Genomic DNA, 27293 nt, shown 5'->3' with positions numbered 1-27293 from the left:
AAGCTGGAGGTGCTTATACTGGCACTCAGGTAAAAAAACAAAAAAAAACAAAAGAGGTTTTGATGGCTCCTCTGATGCCATTCAGAGTTGTATGATATTAGTTATTTGAGGTTTATGTCGTTTATTAGACCTGAAGAAAAAATATAAATTAGATGGGTATTTATCACATTTTTTTTACATATTGCTATTTTAATTTGTACTTTTAGTTCAGCTTTTGCATCTGTCAGTTTCCAAAGGGGAGGTTGCTCATTTCACTTTTAGTTTTGAAATGTTTAAAAATGTGCAGCTTGATTTCGTTGTTAGTTTTTGTTTCTTCATATAAATATATTCAGTCACTTCTTTATTTCTTAATTCATATAAGCTTTAGTGTGTGATGCTTTTGGTCATTGATATGCATTGTAATTAAATAAAATTAATCAGTTTGTAAGATGCAGGATGTTTATCAGGGTTTTAAGAAGTACTCATATCACTTCGTGAAGGCAGTCGAATCATTTTTGTAGATACCCTCTAGAGCTTTAGTTTTACATTATTTTAAAATGGGAAATAAGAAGCAAAATTGATTATTATTATTATCAGTTTCTCCTGTGGTTTGTTTAATAATATTTCTCCAGCAATACACTTGCTTGCTACAGGTGGTTGTTTTTGATGGAAATTGAACATCATCCACACCAACTCAGCATCACTGACACCGACTGCAATCCTGCTGTTATTTACCGTGGCGCAGAGAGGCGTTGGCCTCCCGCCCCGCCCTCGACAAAGAGCATGCTCACCACCACAGAGGCTGCACAGAAACAGTATCCACTCTGCACAGTGCTCAGCTTTTTTTTTTTTTTTTTTTTTTTTTTGTTGTTTAAACACATCTCCTCAGCATGATAACTACCTCATGCTTTTTAACGCTGGAGTGCGTCCCTCACTCGCTGGGCTGCTCTCTGGCTTTATGGTGATGCGTTTTTAAGGTGATGCATTTAGGTGCATTCAGGTGAGCGTGCTATCCACTAGGTGACGCTCTCGGTTTTTAAAGTCATGCAGTTATAAATTGCACTTATGCGGAGCGTAAATTATGTGACGTGAACAATTTCCCAGGAGGTTATCTAATTCATAGAACTTTTAGTTTGTATGAGAACGTGATAGAAACTTATGAACTTTTACTGTGTTGGGCTAAATATCAAATTACTTTTAAACTACAGGGAATAAGAAGGAATAATTAATTAATTGCTAGGTGCCACCTCTGACTACAACATTCCCAGCTGGTGCAGGAGCTTCTAAAAAGCCTTGCTCAGGTGAACCCAGCCGGACCGGTCCAAACTGAGTTGGACATGGGAGTTCTGGGGGGGGGTGTTCCTGAATCTGTGAGAGAGCTGTTCCAGGACCAGCGGATTGCTTTTGAGTGGGTGGGCGGGTTAAGTGCGCTTGTTTGAGGAGGCGGAGCGGCCCGGAGACTCGGGACGTCCTTCTGAAACAGCTCTCAATCATTCTCAGAAAACAACTCAGGACCAACTAAGTTAGCAAAGTGTGGCGCGGGCACTTTGCGCAAGAGTTTAGCTTTTAGACACCGCTTGAAGATAACTATTTTCAAACTTGGGATAAGTGAGCAAGCGAGAGAAACGACGCCGGTGAGTAACTAACTAGCTATCACCAACTGTCCTGTGCGCGAGGCTCTTTAACAGTCGTTAAACTGAGCCGGAGGAGGAAAAAAAGAAACATTTAACACTTAAAAGGGCCGTTTATTTTCCTACACGGCTCACTTACTTCAGGTGAGTTGCGCAGGTGAGAAAGAGGTGAAGTAAAATTTGGGGATGGTGCTGTGTTTCTTCCACCTGTTGCACTCAGCAGCCAAATAACGAGAAACTGTGTCAAATCAAGCCACTGTTTCTTCGCTTCAGCTGCCGAGCTGCTGTGTGATTTCAGTCTAAAGAGCTGCTCATGATTATCTCACTTAAAAAAAAAAGTATCTAACTTGTGTTTACAGTTGCTCCTGTAAGCTCACGTTGCATGTACCGTACCTGCCGCTTCAGATTAGTGAACCCCCGTTAATGTTACGTAACTTAATATTTTCCCACCGTGTAAACCTTGCTGTCAGGTTTGTTTTCAACTTCTTCCAAGTTTGGTCCCACCTGGATTTAGATTTTATTTATTTATTTATTTTTTGGGGGTGTGTGCCTACATGTAAGTGGCGACAGGTGTTGACACAATGTGTGGTTAAGAAAGCTTTTTGAGGTCTTTCCCTCCCTACATCTTACCCTGCACTCTGGAGGGGGAAGCGCAGAGGTCAGTGAAGGCAGCACTGACCCTGTGTAGGACAGTGAGACAGTTAACTGAGGGTTTCCTCCTTTTTGCAGTGAAACTCACAATGGGAGGAAAAAGTTGCACACTTGTTGGAGCCCTTGTGTGTCGGATACATGTGACACTGAGCATAAAAGGGTCTATTGTGTTGCCTTAGGCTTTAATCTGTCTTCGGCAGAGCTCTTCCTCCCTAACAGCACACCTTATCTCACCCTTCTTCTTTCTCTCCTCCTCTTTGCGTGTGAAACTAATTATGGTTAGTTGAAGCATCAGCAGTGTGGAAACCAAGTGGAGTTGACTCATCCCTATGTTTTTTTCTAGGAGTGGCCCACAAAGTTTTCTTGCAGTGTTTATGGTAGAAGCTTTAACAATTTACAAGGCAACATTGACATTATTTCATTAAATGGTTTCCCCAGGCTGCTGTTACATGCCTTATGTGGCTGTTGTTTGTGTGAGCATTTACACACTTGATTGGTGAGATGTGTGAAGATCTGGGCGGTTTTTCCAGTTCAGCTAAATACCTTACTTTCAAATCTTCTGCCAGATAAAATAACTTGGAGTAATTTGGAGTAAACTCATTTTGGCCGTTTGTAGCAGCAAACGTATTCTACAGCTGGGATGTAGATCGATTGGTAAATTGAAAGCTTGTCCCTCCAGTTCAGCTCACTCTGTTGGGGCAACAACTGTCCCTCAGCCCAGGGAGCAATGCATTATTTTCCCATAGTTTCCAGCAAATTAAAAAACCTGAAAAATTGTCATGTTTTAGCACATTGATGCAATTGTAGTTAAACGTTCAAATTTGCTAGTATATTGCCATGCCACCAAACCATTCATAGTGCTGTATTTTCTAAATGGATTATCTGTTGTCCATAGGTCTGTCTTGACCCATTTCACGCTGATGTGATGCATCCTGCTTTTGCCCTTTCTTGTCAGCTTTATCAGTGTCCTCCTTCCAGGCCCACCTCAGTCCATCTTTGTATTGTAACTTCAGAAAAGGACGTTATCAGCAAGACAAACAGGAACCTGTTGAAAGGCCATTGTCCAGTGAAAACACATGGTGGCCACTGATGGCTTTGTTTCCACTTGCTTCCCTGAAAAGCACCAGGCGGCTCACTTTTAATATTTGTACACAGTTTGATATTTATTGCCAGCTGCGCTCTCACGACCTTGCTGCAAATCTGTCAACTTTGATGGACCTGCACTTATTATGCATGTGACAGAGAAAGGCTCGATAACATTTTGTTGCCCTCTTTTCATGACTTTTCCCAGGGCTGCAATTTACAGTGTCATTTACAAGGATCACCTGTGCTGTCTGTGCACACAAACAAAGAACTAAACCCAACACCTGCTGAAGTTATGTAGACATGACAGCTCTGAGATGTTTCCCAGGTTTAACTGACTCATATTCATGATAATACCTTTTAGCAGGTGGAGAGAAAGGTATAGTCTTTGTCAAGCATGGTAAACAGTCATTGCATTATATCATACCTTTTAGTCACACACCTGTGAGGCCTCTCTAAACAGTACCTGGCCATTTCTGCTGTTAAAGAATGTGGCAGGTGTTGACTCATATCTTCAGGGATATTGTGATTTTTGAGATGTTGTAGACAACACAGGGAGCTTATTGTCTTCATTTGCTTAGAAAAGATTACCTGAGTAGTTTGACACAAAGATCTCTCTGGAAAACAGAATAGAAGGAATGTAAGACAAGAAGTGAAAATGAAAGCCACAAAAATACCTTAAAGTTTCTTTACTGGCTGAATGTAGATCTAAGGCCTGTTTGTTGATATTGTTGAATTATGTAGCAGCTCATTCCTGACTAATCCAGCTCTTCTAAATCTTTTCCTTGCAGAGGTGGGCCAGTTGATCCAGGGAGAGGGATTTATTTTCCTTCTGCATTCCTGATGGAGTCGTACAGAGTGTCTGGCATTCCCAGCAGTGGACCACAGCAGGGCTATGCTCAGCCATCCCGGCCTTCCAAGCCACAGAGTAATGGAGCTGGAACATATGGTCTCAGCATCCGAGTCCAAGGTATAGATGGACACCCCTTTGTGGTTCTCAACAACCAGGATGGGGGTCCTCAAGCCTATATGGATGCCAGGAGTAATGGCTACAATGACACAGAGGACTCTTTTATCAACAGCTATGATGAGTATGATTTCAGACGTGGCAAAGAGGCTGACTCCAACAGCCCCTTTGTGGAGTACAGGACTCAGAAGATGTTGCATTACACAGGTCCCAAAAATGGTATCAAAGAATCCCAAGGAAAGAAACCAACCCCCCTTCTGAACTTTCAGAAGCACCCTGAGATACTGCAGCCATATGATCCAGAGACCAACTCCCTGAACCTTGAGTCTTTCAACAGCCTTCCTTCAAGGCCTGACACTGAGAGTCAACCCCACAACGCCTCCTCAAGATCTGCAGCATCTCACCGTAGGGCATCAAGCCTGGATCGGAAAAAAAATGTTGCACCGCATGAGAACAGACAACTTGCGTCCCAAAGTGTGAATGAGGCAGCCTTTCCTAAGGTGAAGCCACAGCTCACTCAGCCTCAGAGCAAGCCACAGTCACAGCTATCTCAGCCACAGATCAAACCTCCTCTTACTAACCTGAATCCACTTCAGCCCAAGCTCACCTCTAAAACTTCTCACCAACCAGTTCCTCAGACCCAGCCTCAGCCCTCCACCGTGTCAAGCTCCATTAGTCCTATGAGCAGTGCAAGCTCCAGTCTCGAGCGCACCCGTCGTGAGCCCGATGTCCTTCCCCTGCACAGGACAGACTCCAGCGGGCCAGTTCTTCAGTCTTCTTCCCGATCCCGCCACTCCTCCTCATCTTCCACTTCTAAGACACTGGTAGATGAACAGATGGATGCCCTTTATGCAGACAGCATAAACCGTCATGAGAATCGTCGCTACATCCCTTTTATGCCTGGTTCGGGCAGAGACATTGACACAGGCTCTATTCCTGGTGTCGATGAGCTTATTGAGAAATTTGACGGCAAAGATGGCAATCCTCAGCGCAGAGGCAGGGCGGGGCGCAGAAACAGGATCAACCCAGAGGACAGGAAGCGCTCACGCAGTGTGGATAGTGCGCTTGGCCTGCGAAATGGCTCTAGCTACACGGATGAGTTTAGCCGCCATCGAAGCACATCTAAGGAGCATGTCCTCCTTCCCTCACAGCTGAGGCTGCAGAAGGCAGTTGGCACTCAAGACTCCTGGCTCATAGATCAAGTTGACTCCAGATCTCATGCCACTAGTGCACCCGGCTCACCTCAGGGCACCATCTCTAAAGGTGCTGGCTTGATACAGGATTACAGAAACCCTCAGAATAGTTCCTCTTCTTTACCATTTAAGTGGAAAGAGAGTGAGGAAATTAAAAAAATTTCAACATCTTCACTGTCAACATCGCTGTCCAAGCCATCTTCCTCCACAAACGAAAAGCCCGGGACAGAGGCGGAAGTTCAGGTAAAATGTCAGAACATTATCACTGGATGATGCATTTGTTTGTTTTAACTTGCATTTTGTTTAAATTTAAAGTAAATATCAAAATGAGGATCTATGAGAGAAGTGTTGTACTCTTTTATTTTGTTAAGATCACCCTCTCATTTCCTGTCTTACCCAGGCGACACCTGATCTCCTGAAAGGTCAGCAGGAGCTTTCACAACAAACAAATGAAGAGACAGCAAAACAGATTTTGTTCAATTACCTTAAAGATGGGTGAGTTTTCTGAACTTTTTTTGATAAAAAATGTGACCAAATGTGAAAATATCTTGAATTGAGTGTGTTGTTATCCCAAAGGAAGAAACTGTTCTGTGGAAGCACATTAATGTGCCTTTTTTTTTTTTTTTATCTGAGCTGGACTGTTTGTGATAAAAATAAAGGAATGTGCTCTTCGTATCCTCCCATCCAGGCTGTGAGTTATCCAGTTGTCTGGAACTTGTTTTCTTGTGGAATCCCACTTTTAGTCAGCTTTGTTCTTGGTACAGTATGAAATGATTGTAACGTTCTTAGTCAGAAACTTGCGATCTGTCTCAGAAAAGGTTATGTTCAGTTTACGTTTCGTTTGTGCATACCAGTTAGTCTGTAACTAGTGAAACAGACTGTCATCAGTAACAGTTATACTAAGAAACAGTTTGCAAGTCACTACAGTTTCTGGATGTGTTAGTGAGTCGGTGTATTGTAGAAAGCGAACAGGAAACTGTTTGGGTGTGTCGGGCCACAGGTCAGGAGCCACAGGACAAACGAAAGGAAGCACAGATGGAAGTGCAGGGGCTGAAACTGAACTCCATTCCCAAGGCCCAGAAGACAAACATTCAGCAACAGGGGTTATAAAGGTTTAATGAAAATCATCTGTATGAGGAGAAAGGAGGTTTAGAGGGTTTGGCTTTCTGTGTCAGTCTTGCCATTTATTGAAAATATCTATTGCTGCTGTCATGTGAAAGTGGTGCAATTTCAGTTTTGTTGATTTTATGTTTTCACTTGAACCAAAAGATTAAATGTTCTTCTTCAAGTTTAGAAAATCTTCCCCACCTTTGGGCTCTCAGACATCTGTTGATGATCTCAGAAATGGGCATTGTTCAACACTGAGGACAAAGTGGATTTTTAAACTCACAGGAAGTTGTTAAGGAAATTTATGTTTTTTACTGATCAGAACAGTGAGTTTGTTTGCTATTTTTTTTAGAAACTTTGTGGGTATTGTTGTTGTTCTGCCAAAATACTGTAAATCCCAGCTTCTTCCTCATCATCATCTATTGCTTCAGTGATTATTACTAAGAACAAAGCTATTACTTGACTACAGAGGTTTTCTAAATCATATTATTGCAGTAGGAATTTTAAGATCTCTTTACCCTTTTTTTTCCCCTCTGGTTCTTTTTTAAATACCAATGTAGCTCTGCAAACATGTCATACTGCCCACATGTATTGTGTTCTTGTGCCTCAGAGTTTATTGGATGGATGTAATGGGGCTGTTTGTGCTGTGAGGTGTCACTTCCAGGCTGCATGATCCTTTCTGTCCCCTTCTAAGGAGAGAAATAAGCTACTCTGTTCCCAGAGCAGGCTGGGATTAACTCCTGGTCGCCAAAACATTAAAAAAAGTTTTTAAAACCTTTGATAAGCAGAGTGTTCTAATGTAACTGTCTGTGTGCACACATCTGCAGGAGCAACGATAATGATGAGATGACGAAGAAAAAGGTCAACCTTGTCTTTGAGAAGATACAGACATTGAAGTCTCGGGCCACAGCAAGTGCACAAGGCGACAACAAAGTAAAGCAATGTTTTGTCATTCTGCTAATGCACAGTGGTAGTCTACAGTTACAATGCCCTCTGTGCTGTCTGTTAAGATGAGTGTGTTATATGCCAACTGATGTCAAAATGTCAACTTTATGTACATTTATATTAAAATTGTTGGGGGGGGTGGGGGTGTTAAAGAGCAGCACTACTTAATATTTTCGTTTTGCACCACTAAGTGGATGGTAGATGAGCCAAACTGTTTTAGTTGTTTAAAATGTAAAATGCATTAATTTTTAGGAAATTGATAATAAAAAATTGTGAGACTTTCGTACCGAGGCTGTTTACTGCAGTAAACTGCTGTTTACTCTTGTCACCTGAAGAATATTTAATAACACGGTACTACTGAGTCCAAAGATCCAGTCTGTGCTTGTATTTATAATGAATTAATAAATTGCCTGTTTTGTATTTTTTTTTTTCAGGCCCAGGATCTTGCTGCACAGACCAAAGCTCTGCAGGTTCAAAATGCTGAACTGGAGAAAGAAATGGCTGAACTGAAGAGACAACTGGAAGAACAAGCCATGGTAACAACAGTGTAACTGTCTGTGAGACCAGCCTGTTTATGTTGGCTTGTCAGTTTTATTGCTTAACTTGTTGTTATTTGAGAATATCCTTTGATCAAGGGCTTGGTTGAAAAGGAGCTTTACAGGATTACTGTTCAACTTGTTGAATTTAAAGACTTGTGTTTGGGTGTAGAGTTGGCTAAGCTTAGTACAAAGGCTAGCAGGTTAACAGAATAATAGAACAAACAGGCTGCTCCCTTGAAAACTCATTATTCTGTTGGTCTGTTAGGTGAGGAATTCATCATAGGGTTGATTGTTTTGCATTAAAAGTGAAATAATCCTAATTGGATAGTACTGGGAAGGCACTGACTTTGAGGTAAAATATGTGCACAGTGGTTGTCCATGTGATAATTAAAACAGATCCTGCAAGCAAAAAACACTGGCTCATCAAATTGATTTTCATCAGACAATGAATAAAACCTCTGTCCAAATACTAAAACTTATTTTAAGTGACATAAAAGGCTAAATGTGTGTGTGTCCACCTCAAAATTATAATGTTGTTTAATTTTGTGTGTTGAACACCAGAAAAATCAGGCTGACAAAAAGACAACAGCTGGTTTGAAGGAGCTGCAGGAGAAGCTGCAGCAGTGCACGGAGGAGTGCAAGCAACTGAAGGAAAAACTTGCCAAAACAGAAGCTGACCTCCAGACCACAGTAGAAGAGTAAGTGTGAAGGTGTGCATGTATAAAGGAGGTGAAAAGGACTTCTTAAGAGGTGTGTTAAATAATAATTATAACTACTTGATAAATAATAGTAATAAGTAATTTTTGTCAGCTGCTTCTCCAGTGAGTCTCTCATCATGTAGATGAATGCCGACTTCACTGTGTTTGGGGGGTGTATCAAAAGTAGGATTTAAGTAGAAGTAATGGACCTTTTGTTGTTGAAACTGCTCAGACTGTTGATAGTTACTGAAGTGGTTACCATGTCAGTTCCTCTGTGTCCCTCTAGTTTGCTAGGTTTATCTTTCCCCACTCCATATTCCTGTGTGCTTGGTGACTAATTTACCATTCATTCACAGCACTAACTGTCTCACTCCATTTCTGCTGCTATTCAGGTAATTGTTTTCACAGTCCTTCATGTACAGAGTGTTGCCACTATTCATAGCTTCCTTGTTTTGTTTTGGGCTCTGCAGGGTTGAGAAGGAAATTGTAGCAAAGTTGCCAATCTTTGTAGCTAAAGGTGTGTGTGTGTGTGTGTGTGTGTGTGTGTGTGTTAATTTTTGGTACATTTTATCAGGATTTCATGCTGCTGAAAACTGAGCTTTTTTTTAAAAAAAAATTCTACCTCTGTCTGGGTTGGGCCTTTATCATAATTTTTTTTGTTCTTTGAGTCCAGGATCTTTAATTATTATTTTCTTGTTATCTGTAGCTTCAGCTTAGCTGTGATGTTCAGAATGAAGAGTACCAAACAAATCTTTACTCCTCTGACTCTTTTTTTTTTTCTGGAAAATTAATTTTGCCTTTATTTTCAGCTGCAAATCAATCAGAGACATCACCATTTATGAAGCACACTCTGCAGTTATTTTAAGTCCAGTCTACATTACTTTGTGGTGTTTATTTAAAGTGTCTCACATCATATATCATCCTCCACCTCAGAGCTGATATGTAGAAGCAGATTAGAAATGATTGGTTTTCAATCATGCAGCTATTCATTTTAACTTGTGTGCTCTATAGGCCTGACATTCAGCCCGACCACGTGTTATGGCATTAGTACACAATTTAAGGTGCAGGTGTACAGGTGTGTTTGTGCATGTGTGAAGTGTATGAATAGGACCTGTATAATGCTGTGACATTTTGAATGGTTTGTCAGGCTTTTCCAGGTGAAAATGGAGAGAGAGCAGCACCAGACAGAGATCAGAGACCTGCAGGACCAACTGTCAGAGATGCATGACGAGCTCGACTCAGCCAAGAAGTCTGCTGCTGATGGAGAGAAAGACATCCTCATGGCGGTGAGGCCACAGTGTCCCCTGTTTAAAGAAAGCAAAACACGCTTTTTTTTTTTTAAAAGTTAAACTTTTTCCACTTTGTATTTGGATTACTACCTTTATACATAAAACAATATAGAAAATTTTTAGCTTTGGAAAGTTTAAAATAATATTCCTATTTCACATTGTTTACATTGTTTCCTGTATTTAAAGGTTCAGACCTAAAACAGACCACATAGCAACTAGCTTGTCACCAACTTCCTAAATCCTTTAGATTGCAGCTGTTTTAGATCACCTAGATCACCACTTGTTTTTGTTTTAGATCCCAAATATCATCTGGATCATCGGATCCAAATGATATTTGGTTTGCGTCTAGTTTTTGGCCCTGCACAGCTGTGTACCAAATTAGCAGATGAATTTGATAGATTTAAAATTTTTTGCCCTATGTTAAAAATAGGGATTTTTTTTTTCAATTTTTAAGGATTTTTTTTTTAAACCTTGACCCAATTATGCGAAAAATTAATCAGGGGATCCAAGGGTAAGTGGACATCTGCTGTAATATTGATAACAAACATTCCAAAAACAATACCCCATTCCCTCCTCCAGGGCCGGGGTAATGACCACAATGACATTATTATTGTTGAACGTAAGAAAAGACTGTCTAACTAAAGATGAGAGCAAACTCAAAGATCTCAGTTAAAGCTAGCAGGTTAGCCATGATCTGTTTCTGCAAATTTTGAACTGAGATAAAGTTATCATATTGTGTCTGCATTTTCTGCAGGACATGATGCAACTCAAGGTGGAAATGCAGGAAGTCCTCCTAGCCAAAGAGGAACAGGAAGAGGTGCTAAGGAGGCGAGAAAGGGAGCTAACGGCTCTGAAAGGAGCCCTGAAGGAGGAGGTGGCTGCTCATGATCAGGAGCTAGACAAAATGAAGGACCAGTATGAGAAGGAAATAAGCAAGCTGCAGACATCTTTGGAGGAGGCCAAGCAGGTAGTCAGCCACCCATTTGGTTCCCTTAAATTCCTTTCCTGCACTCTTCTCTACTTTGACTCCCTGTGGTCCCTCCTCATTTGTCCTCTCACCTACAACACAGTGTTATAGAGAGGTGTGGAGATAAGCACGGGCAGGGGTACTGTAACCCTGTGTGCTGTGCACACATGTTCATCAGCAGAGTTTGGTCCCCTGCTAAGATAAGATAAGATAAAACTTTAATGATCCCACGACGGGGAAATTTGCGCATTACAGCAGCTCAGTACAGAGAAAAATGAAAAGGATGAGTAAAAACAAATGAACTAAAATAGAATAGAAAAACTATACACATATACATAAGCACTATGTACATAAAATATATATATCAATGTCAATACACACATATACATATACACACATCAAAACATTATATACAGATAAAACATTATATACATTTGTAGCTGGTAAGGTACACAGCATACACTGTGTGCATTATATGGGTGAGTGTAAAATAAAATGTATATGTACTGTATGGATAAAGTGATGGCAGAGGAGGTAAAGTGTCCAGTGACTCAAGACATTATGATGCTTTATACAGTGCTTTGAAGTGCCATTATTTACACCTTTTCAGTAGTTTCGCAGTTGTGATGCTGAGTATGAAGATATTGAGGCAGCTGGTTTTAAAGTAGGTAAAACATATTGTAAGAAGATAAGCTTGGTCCTTTTAATCAGTGTAACTGAATTTCTGTGGGAAAGAATTGCAGGATAAACATGAAAGTGAAGAAAAAAGGCCCTCTTTTTAAAAAATTGGCTGACTATCACAACTACTGCTCTCTAATTTATGTTGATGAATAATAGTTTCTCAAAGCTAGTGAATGCCTTAATAGAAGTTTAGAAAAGGGCTTCCAACTTGTCTTTTGTCATGTGCACGAGGCTCGTACTAAGCCTTGTAATATTCATCTACAGTTGTGTATTCATCTATGTTGTTTGTTCTTGTCAGTGATGTGGAACCTGACCTTGACTTGAGTTCCTGTGCTTGAGCTGAGTCAACAAAGCAAACTGATAAAATGAAAACAAAACACTAAGTAACATTTAAATGTTGCTCATCATCATTTTTCATGATAACTTTTTCTGGCCAGTCAAGTCTTCTTACAAGAAAAATGATTTTAAATTAAATTTTAGAAACATTTGTCTGTATATGCAAGTGTTGCCTTGCAGACAAGGTCCCTATTGTTGCTTAGTAGCAAATTCTATCGTCATCATCCCAATTTCTAGTAACCTGCACAACAACAATATTAAGAGCTATACACTGCTCTGCACCACTAGGAGATTAGTTTCATGATGGACCACTCATTATTACTGAATGGGGGGGAAAAATGCATTTTCTAGTTAGAGGGGTTGTCAGCTGTTGTTAAAGAAATGGGGAAAAAAAGATGAGAGGAGCAACTTTGAATTGCACTGGAGAGGCATTGTTGTCAGTCGGTTGCTTTGTTATCCACGTGTGTCCTGTTTGTCTCAAAGAGTGGAACTTGTCCTTGTTCTCAGCTTCCTGGAGGCCTGGTGGGGGGCCCCAGTGTTGCTCTGTAACACCAGTCTATGAGAACATTTCCCTTTTGTCAAACAGAGGTACTGCTCCCCTGAGGTCATCAGGGATTTACCCTTAGTGCTTTGTAAACATTTGGCAAGATAGTCATTGTTTTTTCTCTTGTGAGTTGTAAAAGCTGCCACTTGTTGGATCCTTTTAATTTTTCTTGAATTATTTTCTCCAAAGGTTAGAGAGTCTGGTGCATCCATTGCTTTGCAGAACATGAACTCATATCAGGAGTGGCATCTTCTTTACAAGTTTATATATGGTATTCATGCTGGGCAACATGCAAATGGGTGAGAAAGCTAATAAATCACTGTGTAAGGCTGCTCCATTAAAGAAAAAAAAATCATAATCATGATTGTTTTGCTCACTATTGAGATCATCATATTTAATGCAGTAACTCATTTTTAATAAAAAATGTGTTATTCTTTGTGAAGGTTCTCGAAACCAAAGTATTTTGAAACAGCTGAATTGCCTTTACCTTTATTGCTGACCAGAAATCTGTCTTTTACTGGGTGCATGAGTTTAGTCTTTTAAAGAGGAGCAAAAATGCACTGTTGTAAAGGAAAAGAGTGGCATGACAAAACAAGAGCACCATTGTGAAAAGAATTGTAACACAATAATTGTTTTATTTCATTATTTTGTTTTTAATACTTATACTGAATATAAATTGTGACTAAATGCACAGTCCTAACAGCATTTAAATGACACATTAGGTAAATCCTTTTGCAATTATAACTAAAATAAACATTGTGAAATTATCTAAGTAATTTTACCCTGGCCTCTACTGAAGTCCTGAGTTTATTTAGGTGCCCTCCTCTTTGTGTGGCCCTGATATTCGCGGTGACCAGACCTGCTCATGTGGACAAGAATGCTGAAAAGTGGAACACAAAATCCCCCTATATACTTGTTAATTGCAGTGACGAGTCATCACTAATCTAATGAGCTGCTGTCCCTGATCTCGCCATGTCCCCTCTTCTCTTTGCGCCCTGAAAGAGTGGGTGTAATTGTGGACCTCAGTTCTTGATGAATGATGAGTTTGTTTCACACAATAAAAGCAGCGGGGGTTGGGACATGCTGAATAAGTGGGTCAGTATGCTGCAGGAGAGGGGATGCAAGGCTGACCCCCGTGAAAGAAGGGGAGGGGGCCTGTTTGTGTCTTAACTTGAAAGCTACATTGTGTTTTTGATGAGCTGAAATGTGTGGAATTTTATCTAGGTTGAAAAATGTTGGTCTCATTGTTTTAAGAAAACTAGCCTATGCTTATTTAACAAGCATTAGCACCATTCGTAATGTTCTGTAACTAAAGATATCTGCTCATTTGGATCTAGACATGTGCTAGTATGTGAAAAATGTGGATAGATGAGGTGCGGTGAGTAGAGATTAGGGTTTGTTTCCAGGAATGTCAGGGTCAGAGCAGAGAATGTGCACCCTGTAGACCTCCTTCTTTACTCAGCTTCAGCTTTGTTATAGCATACCCGCTCCGACCTACGGGATAGGTTCAGATATTTTCATTTATTCCTCTTCAGGGTTCTGCAGTTGCTTCTCTGTTGCTGCAGTGCTCCATATTCTCAGTGTTCGAGGCTTTAAAAGGTCTCAGTCCTTCCTAAATATAAAGACAGAGCCTTGTGCTTATCACATCATTTCCAGCTCTTGTTATGTTTCACCTACAGACCCAAAGCACAGTATGTAATACAGCCACACTGTTATCATGCTCTCATCTGTAACCTCAATCCCAAATGCTGTATTCTTCATTTCCTAACTCCACAGTTTCCACACAACACTCCACAGTGATCTCCTGTGGACCTAAATGCAGTTCATTTTCTGGCCTGTACCCTATCAGCCTGCCTCTCCAGTAATCTCTGTCAGTGTATGAACTGAAGTCTCTCTGTCTGATCATCAAACTTGTGTAGCTCAGAGAAGAGTTCCCCCCTCAGGCTTGTTTTGAAAGTAAAGACTTGAGCACAAGTCTGCATGTTTGATGATAGCTCTATATTTCCCAGCGTAGCTTTGGAAGCTGATTTACCAGGCGACTGGGAAGAAGAGGAATGAGATGCAGGACAGCAAGCAATGAAGAAAATTATCTTGACAGAGATGGCAAGGAATTAGCAGTTTATCCTTGCTGAAATATTAGGCAATTTCTTTTTGGTCTTCAAACAGCTGTAGTGATAACTTTATAGATTGATGACTTTAAACACTCCTAAAACAGGAACTAAATACCCTGCAGTTCAGTCAGTAGGTGTTCAGTTCAGAAAATGTTGCTGCACAGCCATACAAGGGTCAGGTTTGTGTGAAACTAGGCAGTGGCCTGGATTTTTGTATTTATTGTTTCTGCAGGAGCCCAATCTGCCAAAACATCTTGCAGAAGTCAAGTAAAACACTCATCTCTTGCTGAGATGTGCAGAGACATTTGCTATGCTGCTTTCTGTTTAGTTTGGCCGCAAAGAGAGGAATCTGAACCTGTTCTGTCTATTTGGATTTATACCAACAGGCTGGTTTGTTACATGAAATTAAACGTGATAGTAAATTGATGTGTGGACTGAGGTCTCTGTAAGTCTTAAGGATTGACTTGTGTGGGATGTGTATTATGGGTGTCTCTTTTCTCAGTCATAGCTCCATTTCAGATCTGTGGCCTTTGGCCTGAAAAACTGGAATATGCAGTTTTCTACAGTTTTCTTTCTCTTTCTGCAGAAACTTTATTGAACTCTATCCAAGACCGTGATACCTGATATAAAATGGCACTCTGAGGCCTATAAGTCAACAAACACTATTAAAGCTGTTTGTTAAAGGCTTTATTTATTTATATAATAATAATAATTTGCATAATTTAATTTATTTAATTTTTAAGAAATGGCTTTGGTTTTCTACTTTTGTCTTCACGTCACATGATCCAGTCTGTCACTGTAGAAATGATTGGTTTTCTTAATGTTTAACAAAAGTTAAGAAGCTGGATATCCAAAAAATAATTTGCTGTTGCATGTAGCATCCAGCTTACACACAAGACACGGAGTGAAATACTAGCAAAAATAGGAACTGTCTTTTTCAGGGCATCTCTGTGATGTGTGCCTCCACTCGAGAATTTCATATGCATTGGTGCATTTTCACTTTTTTCTTGATGAATACAGCAAGCTCATGATTGTAGCTTGATCATAATTTTCAGCAAATTATTTTTTGTGGTGTCAGCAGCCAAATCCAAATATTCAGGATTGAATTTTCCTAAATTGCATAGCAATGAAAATGTATGCTATGCCTTCTAATAATACTAAGGAAAGCATGTATAATGTAAATAGAATTGGTCCTAGTATGGAACCTTGTGGAACTCCATAATTAACCTTAGTGTATGAAGAAGACTCCCCATTTACACAAACAAATTGGAATGTATTAGATAAATATGATTCAAACCACTGCAGTGCAGTTCTGCTAATACCTATGGCATGCCCTAATCTCTGTAATAAAATATTATCTACGTCTTTCGTAAACAAGCTTTGCAAAGAAAACCAGCGCCAACTTGTGGCCTGGCATGGGAACTACATCATTTTCATCATTTTATGTGTCACTGTGTAAAGGCAGATCGTTTCCGAAATGCTATCGTGTATACGGAAGGCTGAAACGCATCAAAACAACACCGTTTCCAGTGGAAACGGCGTCGTGTAAACAGGGCCTGAAAGAACAAATGATCCTTCATAGCACCCTCAGTAAAATGCTTAGCCCCCCCATAGCACCTGCAGAAAAATATTTATGGAGCCGCCACTGAGAAGTGAGTGCTACTCCATCCAAAGTGGGATGGATGCTCTCTCCTCTAATAAGACCAGAGTTTCCCCAGAAAGTTCCTGTCATGGAACCAAGGTTGGTGAACTCAACAATGCAGACTCCGGAGGAAGGTAAAAAGGTGGTTTATTGACAGTACTGGTAACTCAGGGGATATAGCAGGGTGTCTTGGGCAAGGGGGCTGCGGGGCTTCCAGTGGGGTTCCAAATGTCTGATCTCCTCAACACGGGTCTCTCCCTCCGCTCGGGGTATCTAAGGCACAGGACAAAAAGCAGGTTAGCGCATATCCAGTACGTGAGAGGTTTTACTGGCGTGAATCTGGAGACAGCCAAACTGGATCATTGACTGAGCAACAGCCAAACTAACTGTTGCTCAGTCAATGATCCAGCGAAGACTAGACGCCACTCATCAGCTTAAGAAGGAGTTCTGTTTAACACTATCAGGAACAGGTGTGCGAAAGCCTCCTGCAGCAGCTGGTTTGGTGGGAGGAGACTCAGGCTGGCCAAGCAAAGTCAGCACGAGAGAGAGAGGCAGAGAGGGAGAACCCGCGCAGAACCACCCCAGGACTACCAGGGACCATGACAGTTCCCCCATAAAGTCCACATTGTGGTTTTTTTTAGACACCACTCAGATGGCCAGTGATTTAAGGAGAACATGTGGCTAAACATGTCACTCCTGGTCCGATTGGGGAGGGGTCCAGAGAAAACTACAGAGTCTGACATTTTGTTTTGGCAAAGTTACACACTCAATCAGTATTAAGTTTAGTGGCGTATCCGGGTGTCGTTACTGCCGACATGAATTATTATTTTACCAAATCTACGTTTAGCCTTAGCCAGCAGTTTCAACTATGGTTGCAGGTTTCTCTAGCTTCACTTGATCAAAACAGAGTCACCAATAACCTCGGTAGGTGTGTTGACGAGTGGGGAAAATGATTTGGAAACATGAACAGGTTGGTGGTGTACTAGGGACTTCTGTTTAACACTATGCTTCCTCCTCACAGTCACCCAGCCGGCCTAATTTCCCGGCTGCTCGGGGTCTGTTGGGGGAGTGCTGATGGTGGCAAAGCTACCTTGGTCTGCACAGACCAATCTTTTGTCTCTGGCACCGACTACAGGGGCTTGGCTAGCTACAGGATTTTTTTTACGGTGTTGTGTGAAATTCTGTTTCCCCGTGAAAATCTGTTCCCCCTGTTTTGGGAGAGCGCAGCCAGGGAGGCGGATCCGACAGTCTTCACGGCACTTTGATCAATTTCTCCATAAAATTCTTTTACAGTGTTTATTCCTCTCATCAAGAACAACAACTCTTGTGAATATGAAAACAGTTGCTCTTTATTTGCCAAAGTTACACGGGGGGGGGGGGGGAATATTTCAACCAGCCAAAATATTGTGTTCCCCCTCCATGACATGGGAACAAATTAATTTACCAGCAAGTCTTTTACAGTGTCATTTTACCGAGAAATCGATCAGAAGCGCCGTGAAGACAGTCAAATCCACCTGTCTGGCTGCAGTTCGTGTTTCCCAACACAGGGGGAACAGAATTTTGCACAACACCATTACTGAGAAGGTGAGGTCAGGTGGAGCAACCGGGAAACAGCTGGAGGTCCTTCATCAACCACCTGATCAGCAACATGAAGAAAAGAGAACTTTGTAGCTGCTCCATCTACCTTGTTTCCCACAGAGAAACCTGCAATATCCATCCATCCATCCATCCATCCATCCATTTTCTTCCGCTTATCCGGGGCCGGGTTGCGGGGGCAAAAGCCTAAGCAGAGAAGCCCAGGCTTCCCTCTCCCCAGCCACCTCCTCCAGCTCATCCGGAGGGACCCCAAGGCGTTCCCAGGCCAGCCGAGATACATAATCTCTCCAGCGTGTCCTGGGTCTACCACGGGGCCTCTTCCCGGTGGGACATGCCCGGAACACCTCACCCAGGAGGCGGCCAGGAGGCATCCTAATTGGATGCCCGAGCCACCTCAACTGGCTCCTTTCGATGTGGAGGAGCAGTGGCTCTACTCTGAGCCCCTCCCGGATGGCCGCACTCCTCACCTTATCTCTAAGGGAGAGGCCAGCCACCCTTCGAAGGAAACTCATTTCTGCCGCTTGTATTCGCGATCTTATTCTTTCGGTCACTACCCAAAGCTCGTGACCATAGGTGAGGGTAGGAACGTAGATCGACCGATAAATCGAGAGCTTCGCTTTTACGCTAAGCTCCCTCTTCACCACGATGGACCGGTGCAGCGTCCGCATCACTGCAGAAGCAGCCCCGATCCGCCTGTCGATCTCCCGTTCCCTTCTCCCATCACTCATGAACAAGACCCCGAGATACTTGAACTCCTCCACTTGAGGCAAGAACTCGTTCCTGAGCCGGAGATGGCACTCCACCCTTTTCCGGCTGAGGACCATGGCCTCAGACTTAGAGGTGCTGATTCTCATGCCAGCCGCTTCACACTCGGCTGCGAACCGTTCCACTGCGAGCTGGAGGCCCCCCCCTGATGAAGCCAACAGAACCGCATCATCTGCAAAAAGCAGAGATGAGACTCTGAGGCCACCAAGGAAGAAGCCTTCCGCCACCTGGCTACGCCTAGAAATTCTGTCCATAAAAATTATGAACAGAATCGGTGACAAAGGGCAGCCCTGACGGAGTCCAACACCCACAGGAAACGAATCCGACTTATTACCGGCTATACGGACCAAGCTCTCACTGTGGTTGTACAAGGACTGAATGGCCCGCAACAATGGGCCAGACACCCCATACTCCCGCAGAACCTCCCAAAGGACACCCCGAGGGACACGGTCGAATGCCTTCTCCAAGTCCACAAAGCACATGTAGACTGGTTGGGCAAACTCCCACGCACACTCGAATATCCTTGAGAGGATAAAGAGCTGGTCCAGCGTTCCACGACCAGGACGAAAACCGCATTGTTCCTCCTGAATCCGAGGTTCGACTAACGGACGCACCCTCCTTTCCAGCACCCTGGCATAGACCTTACCGGGGAGGCTGAGGAGTGTGATTCCCCCGAAAGTTGGAGCACACCCTCCGGTCTCCCTTCTTAAAGATGGGGACCACCACCCCGGTCTTCCAATCCAATGGCACTGCCCCAGATCTCCACGCGATGTTGCAGAGTCGTGTCAACCAAGACAGCCCTACAACATCCAGAGCCTTCAGGAACTCAGGGCGAATCTCGTCCACCCCAGGGGCTCTGCCACCAAGGAGTTGTTTAACTACCTCAGTGACCTCACCCCCAGTGATGGTCAAGTCATCCCCCTCATCCTGCAATATGGAAGTTAAATTATGTAGATGAATTGTTAATACAAAAAAATTATTTTTGTATCTGATTAATTAATAGAATAATTGGTAGAATAATCTGCTAAAATAATCGATAGTTGCAGCCCTATTTGTATTCAGAAAGCCATAGTCAAACATTAGTTTTCAGCACCAGTGGAGCTATGAAAGGCCTTCAAGAAAAAGCTACAGGTGGCTGATTCGAATGCAGGAAACGCTTTTATCAACTGATCGATAAAACATCTTAATTATGTTTTTGTGTTGGTGTGTATATGCTTTTTACGTGATTTCTGCAAACCCATTTGTGGAAGGAAACAGCACTCTGCATGGAACACATTAAATGCATGATATAAGTGTAACTTTTCTGGATTATATGCAAAAATGATCACTTGATCAGTCTAATAAGGCCTGATTTAGAGTTTTTCAGTGGTCCTACGTACATAACTGACATGCACCTCAAGAAATGTAACTACACGTCCACAAAGACTGTGATTACTGCCTAGGCTTCATAAGGTGCTGTCTGGTTACATACGTAGGCCCTGTTCCTCAATTAACAAGCGGGAGCAGCATTTAGCGGTTAGCATTAGCTTACTAATTAGCATTGGGGTGGCACCGGGCTGAAAGAAATTTCTGGCTAGAACCCTGTATAAGTATCCAGTTGAATTGCATTCTATTTTTGTTAGTTCGGTTTTTGTTGTAGTTCTTAATTGGAACGTTATTGTGACCTTGAAATATTAAAATCAAATTCTTTTATTAGTTTTTTATTTTTCATCTGTCAATATATGCGTCACTTGCGGAAGCCGGTAGTAGTTGCGGCTCTGTGTTTTCTTTTCCGTGGAAACCGGATCAAAATGGCTCTTTGAGTGTTAAAGGTTGCTGACCCCTGGGCTAGACCGTCCAATTTCACAGCCACTCACTTCCAGCCGGCTGAGTTTTGGCTGCGAAGGACCCGATCTGCCGCGCTATCATTCCATGAAGACAGTTAGCAGCTTCTCTCAATAAGTCTGAGATGCTTCTGTTTTCAGACATTGTAAATCAGTTGAATAAATTTAGAAAGATCAGAAACATTCTGCAAAAGGCTGGCAAAAAATTGGCATTAATTCTTTTCTTCTTCTCCTGTTTGATGTTTTGCAAGCTAGTTCCTGTTTTACTCCTCTGGGTCGCTGACATCTGACCAGCGCCGCCCCACAGATAAAACTCCGCCCCCTCATTTGAATATAAGAACATGAAATGAAAAGAGCTTCAAATGAAAAACGGGGTTAAAAAATAAAAGTCACTGAAATATGTAAAGTAGCTTTATAAAATAAAAGTGTCACAAAATTATAAAATAAATAAACAAAAAAGATAGATAATAAATAAATAAATAAATCTTGAAATAAATTTAAATAAGATAAAAATTTCTTTTAAAAATATTTATTTTACTTCATGGGGATATTTATTTCATGGAATATTTATTAATAATTTAAGAATAGCAGCATTTATTTATTCATTTATTTATTTATTTCATTTTGAATGAAACAGCTCTCCATATATTTTGGGCATGAGGATACAGCTTGGGACCCAGCTAGGAATTCATTTAAGAATTACTATCTAAACTAGATTTGACTTATAAATCATACCTTCCACTGCCATCATCTGCAGACACAACAACTGATTCAAGACAGGAAGCTTTAACATCCACCTGTTGTCTCTGCACCACCACGAACATCCATAAGTCTCTTACACTGATGACCTTCTTTGCTATGAAGACAAATTGAACAGTCAATTTTTGTGTTTGTGTTTAGTTGACTTCTCAGTAAAATATATTGATAGCTCCTACCTTTCCAGCTTCAGTCAAAACAGAGGTTAAATGTTTGCAAATATGCTAAAATAAGCACTAAATGCTACAGAAACTCTGATAAAGCATCAGAGGGAGTGTTTGACGTGTAATTTGCATTTATTGACATGTCACTTGCTGACTCTCACTGATCCTGTTTTCATCATTGTGGGTTTCAAGCATTTGACAGCTGGAGAGATACAGTTCTTTGCTGTCCTTGTTGGAAAGGAGCTACTACACACACATGACTAAAGCTAATAAAACTGTTCAAGGTCATAAAGAGCCCATAGCATTTCCTGCATATCAGATTATCTGAATTCAACACTAATATCAGGAAACTAGAAAATGTTCTTTGTGGAATGCAGAAGCTGTGATTTGGTTCACCAGCTCAAAGTATATGTTACAAATTCAACAGCTTCCTCTAATTAAAAAAAAAAAAAATACTGAGACCTGAAGGTACATGCAACAGAAGGTCATGTGTTGATGAAAGAAAGGACTTAAGTACAAATTAAAATGTGAAACCTGAGAAGTACGGAAATCTCTTTGGCTAGAGCTGCAATCAAATCTTGTCCCCAGAGAAATGCAAGTGGAAACCAGCTTTTATGAAAGAGTCAGTGAAAAGGCAAATTGCTCAGTTGCAGGGATGTAACAGCACAACCAAGACCAGGAGAAACGCCACCAGTGGTGCTGGATCTGCGGTATTGTATCACTTCCTGTTCCTGTACAATGCACTGTGGTGTAGCCCAGTGTTGCCAAGTCCGCTTATTATAAACGACTTTAGGATTGGTTTTTGGGCTTGTTTTTGACTAGCAAGTTGTTTATTTGGGCTTGACTTTCTTTCCGAGTAAAACTCGTTGATTATCTCTCGGCGCCCCATAATAAAGCAAAAGACGAGTGGTAGGTAGTTTGTCCCTTCCAAGCCCCCGTTTTTTGTTTATAAGTTGACCAGGCGCACATCCAAACAAACACTTAAAACAGCCCAGAGCGTGGAGGCAGCATAAGAATGAGCTCCAGTAAGTGGGGAAAATATAAAAAAAAAATATAATAAAGAGTGGGAGAAAGAGCGCACTTAAAGAATGGATCCAAGCTCGGATGGGAGACAGTGGCGCAAAAAGTGGGTACGCACTATATGCAATGCCTAGGGGCGCCTCACAAGAGGGGGGTGCCAAAGATGCGGCAAAATTATTTCTCTAGTCGCATTTTCTGTATTTAACAGCTGTGCATATGATATGATCAATAACAGAGGCACGGCGCTGATTAGACACCCCGGTGCTCCTTCACCTCCCCTCCTCCCGTGGACCCTTTTATACACACACAAACATTTTTTTTGTTTGTGATTGATGGAAAATAAAAGCCTGTAATAGAAATCTTATATTTTATAAGTCCATGAATAAGTGAGATCTGCAGGCATGAACACAGTAAACCTTTGTGTGTGTGTGTGTGTTTTGGGGGGGCTAAAATTCTCAGAAGGTAGCTGCGGTCCTGATGAGAGATGTATCAAAGGCATTCTGCAGATTTTGCAAGTGTGAAATATGTGCTCACTTTGCTGATTTAATGCAACATGCTAATACCGAGAAGCGCACATAAAAAAACTGTGCACCCTTCTTATCTATGAGGCTAAGAAACATGGGTTTCACTGCTCCAAAACACAATGAGACAAAACAAAGAAATGAGCTAAACTGCATTAGAGCTATACTGTTTAAAAGCGGCCATAGTTTTACACAATGTTAGGAGTTGCCAGCTGGGCTTATTTTGGGCTTGTTTTCATAGAGCTGGTTGCTTGTTTCTGTCGCGAAATCTGGCAACACTGGTGTAGCCCATTTAATTACAAACTTGTAGATATGACTAAACTTCACGTGCGTCATCCAAAGCGCGCACACTACTGAATCATCTGTAAATTGTATTAATAGTATAATTCCGTTATTGTGTCTTTAGGGATTCACTGGCTTAGCATAGCTATTAGCATAGCTCTTAGCCGAGTCACTAACAGAAAGCCTTGTTCTCCTGTCCCTCCCGCCCTTTCCTTCTCAGGGTGTCAATTGTTTAGTTACTCCTCAGCCTCCTTTAGTAATAAATGTAGCCTGTTTGCAGTGCAGGCCGTTGTTGTGCGAAATTCTGTTCCCCCGTGAATATGTGTTCCCCCTGTGTCGGAAGAGCGCAGCCAGAGAGGCAGATCCGACAGTCTTCACGGCACTTCTGTTCAATTTCTCTGTAAAAGTCTTTTACAGTGTTTATTCCTCTCATCAAGAACAACAAGTCCTGTGAATATGAAAACATTTGCTTTTTATTTGCCGAAGTTACACTGGGGGAACCAAATATTTCAACCATCCAAAATATTGTGTTCCCCCTCCATGACATGGGAACAAATTAATTTACCAGCAAGTCTTTTACAGTGTCATTTTACCGAGAAATCGATCAGAAGCGCCGTGAAGACAGTCGGATCCACCTCTCTGGCTGCAGTTTGTGCTCCCAACACAGGGGGAACAGATTTTCACGTGGGAACAGAATTTCGCACAACACCGCCACTCCTGACCAGCGCTGCCCCACAGACGAAACTCCGCCCCCTCATTTGAATATAAGAACATGAAATAAAAAGAGCTTTAAATGAAAAATGGGGTCAAAATTAAAAGTCACTGAAATACATAAAGTAGCTTTACAAAATAAAAGTGTCACAAAATAAAACTCCATTATGAAATAAATAAATGGATAAATAAATAAATGGATAAATAAATTAATCTTGAAATAAATTAAAATAAAAAACTTAAAAAAAAAAAAAATTTTATTTTATTTCATGGGGATATTTATTATTTATTGAAATATTTATTAATAATTTATGAATAGCAGTATATATTTATTTCATTTTGAATGAAATGGCTCTCCATAGATATAAAGCAGGATGATATTGTTGTCTGTCAGTGAGGTTTTACCTTTCTATAGACTCCAAAATAACAAGCAGTTGAGCCATGAAATTTGGCATGTCTACTTTACTCTTCAAAGATGTGCAACACAATATTTGTCCCTCTGTCCAGGCAAAGTTTTGCAAAAGGTAATGAGATATCTGCTGAAGGGTTTTCTGTTATGAAATTTGTTTGTTGTTTGTTGTTATCTGAACTATGGTGGGAGGCGTATCCTCATCAGTCATGGGTCTTGTTACATATTATATTTGTAATTCATTTATTTTCATCACGTTTGTATTACAGAAAAGAAGAAAAGCACTACTTGCCTCTGTTGGCTAATCTAACAGGTGCTCTTCAGTAGAGCAGGCAAAGAGCAAAACCCAGGGAGAACATGTTAAATATTACATGGTACAAGTGTGACCATAGAAAATTACTGAGACACTCTGTCTATGATTATAAGTTTATTCTTTGGCAGAAAAAAAGAGATCATCATGTATTGTCACCAGTCTTCATCAGGGTCTGACCTTGATGAAGTGCTTCAGTAGTTTTCTTTGGTTATACTTGCACCACCTGAATTGGTTTTCCTGGATTTTGTTCTTTTTACATCTGTCAATTATTATCATAACCATTTTAAAGTTGCAGCCTGAAAACATGGAAAAATACCTCAAAAAGAAAAAACACACACAGAGCTACACCAAGAATGGGGAGGGGACAGAGAGGATGACATTTTAGCATAAAATGTCTTCATTTGAAGAAACCTGTCTACCTGTTTACCGTAAATCTGATATTTAAAAATAACATGTAGTCTGGATCTCTTAGAGTTGTATTTTGGACTTGGTTACTTGTTGGATTTAGACTTGTAGGATTGTTGCAGAGTCGGGGGGCACTAAGAGAGCCACTGCAGCATGTAACCTAGGTATTCACTTCACTTAAGCAGCTGCTTCAAAGACTGCACAAAGTTAGTTAATGTGCAACTTTAGGTAAACAGTTTGAGTAGACATGGGGCCCCAAGTCAGGTCTTGAGTTTAGGGTAGAGAGGGATAAAAATGTAACAGCAGTATGTTACTCCATTCTTTGATATTTCACTAATAGAGTGAAGTCTCTTTGTATGTATTGTCTTTAAAAAATAGATGAAATTAAAAAAAAAATAAAGTGAAATTTCTTTAGTACTAATCCTTCAGTGATTACTGGGTGAACTTTAATACTGCTTTAATGAATGATTAACTTTCTGTAGTGGTGAAAAGCAAGAGTGTATTTCTCTAACAATTTAGAAAAAAAAAAAAGATCTTTCCATAAGCAGTATGAACACTTAGATTCACAGGTGTTGCTGAAACAGCTGGCATAGAGGCACTGATGTTTGAGATAAATGTATTATAGTGCAGGTCTATTAAAGTCACTCAAGATAAATTAATGATGCAGATGGGAAACTTTTCATTAAAAACTGACTAATCATGTCACTGCATCCCCTCCCACTTCTTCCCACAGACAGCAGAAGGGTCTCTCCTTCTGGCTGGGTGGCTTTGCTCATGTTTTTAACACATGTGACCCAGCGTGGGAAGTGGGACAGGCAGAAATGGTGCACAGACACCATCTTGCCACACATTATTCCTTTATTACTGTAGTTAAAGCATTGTTTATTACACTCAGCATGATCACCGTTTAAATCAGTAATTTAATCAGCAAATCCACATTTATTGCGGAATTTATTCCTCTTAGAACATGGTCATAAAGAGGGTTACCAGCATGTTTTGTTTGTGACCAAAATAACATCACTGATGGACAAGGTCTCCCATCCCATGCATGAAACTGTTGCTGAGCTGGAGAGCTCCTTCAGTGACAGACTGCTGCATCCTAAATGCACAAAGGAGCGTTACCGCAGATCCTTCCTCCCAGCAGCTGTAAGACTTTATAACCATCACTGCTCCCAACAAAAACCACAATAACCTACACAATGTAGGATAATATATAATATACTGTAAATAGTCCGGCCTGTTAAGGTTCAACACACAGGCACATCATGTACATTGTATATAGTGTTATTATTAGTAGTATTAAGGTTAATCTTGTTTGTTGATTTTATATATATATATATTCTTTTCTTAATAGTGTAAATTATTGTATTTTCATTTATATTTATAATAACTGCGGCTGCTGTTACACCCAAATTTCCCCTCTGTGGGACAATAAAGGCTGTTTCTTCTTCTTCTTCTTCTTCTTAAAATTGATTTGTCAGCTTCTTTAAATCAGTTTTCAACATTTAGACCACTGCTATAACACAATTTGACACAAGATGTCTGGTCATCTCAAACATTTTGGCCCAAACTAAAACAGAAAACAAAAATGTATTTACTCAGTCAGATGCCAGTTTATGGGAGCATATTAAATGGGAAAATTATAATTTTACTTATATGTATAGAGGGATGTGTGGGTGGGTAGGCAGTTGATGGATGAATGGATGGATATAAAAGTAATCCTTGTGGGTCAAAAGCTCCGTCTTCATACTGCTCAAAACTTTAAGTTTCAGAATTTTTTTTTTCCCTGCTCTGTATGATGTCAGAGTGGTGCAGCCACTCAAAAGCAAGTTGGCTTAAGTGGTGAGGAGCTAAAACAGTTTCAGACAGGGTGAACTAAATAGCTGCACCAAGTCCCAGTATAAGATAAGTGAGGCTTATTTTGAACTGAATCATGCAGATCCACTCTAGTAGAGTCTAACAATAAAAATACACTATATTGCCAAAAGTATGCGCTCATCTGCCTTCACGTGCATATAAACTTGAGTGACATCTGTAATGCTAATTACGCTTGTTGTGTTCAAATGTTTGGGCTATTGCACATGGAAGGTGCTGACTATGCTCACAAGACCTTATTCTTTATGGAGCTTGTGGGTGAATGACGACAAAATATCTCATACAGTACA

General features: G+C 40.9%; 1 protein-coding gene across 3 annotated transcripts in view; it reads left to right on the top strand.

The window, feature by feature from the left end:
- Positions 1-1410: 1410 nt before the first annotated feature.
- cgnl1 (cingulin-like 1) overlaps positions 1411-27293 on the top strand; it is a 42379-nt gene continuing 16496 nt past the window's right edge. For 2 of the 3 annotated variants that reach the window (XM_030724066.1, XM_030724047.1), the window contains exons 1-8: positions 1411-1613; positions 4136-5747; positions 5905-5999; positions 7439-7544; positions 7991-8092; positions 8657-8793; positions 9941-10079; positions 10837-11049. In XM_030724066.1, the coding sequence (XP_030579926.1) occupies positions 4188-5747; positions 5905-5999; positions 7439-7544; positions 7991-8092; positions 8657-8793; positions 9941-10079; positions 10837-11049 (2352 nt within the window). In that variant the 5' untranslated portion in view covers positions 1411-1613; positions 4136-4187. Of the gene's footprint in view, positions 1614-1634; positions 1755-4135; positions 5748-5904; positions 6000-7438; positions 7545-7990; positions 8093-8656; positions 8794-9940; positions 10080-10836; positions 11050-27293 lie in introns of those variants that run through there. The other variant, XM_030724057.1, reaches the window with a different exon arrangement.

The sequence above is a fragment of the Archocentrus centrarchus genome, chromosome 3, assembly GCF_007364275.1.
Source record: "Archocentrus centrarchus isolate MPI-CPG fArcCen1 chromosome 3, fArcCen1, whole genome shotgun sequence".
Taxonomy (NCBI): Eukaryota; Metazoa; Chordata; class Actinopteri; order Cichliformes; family Cichlidae; genus Archocentrus; species Archocentrus centrarchus.
This window is presented reverse-complemented; position numbering and strand designations above follow the sequence as displayed.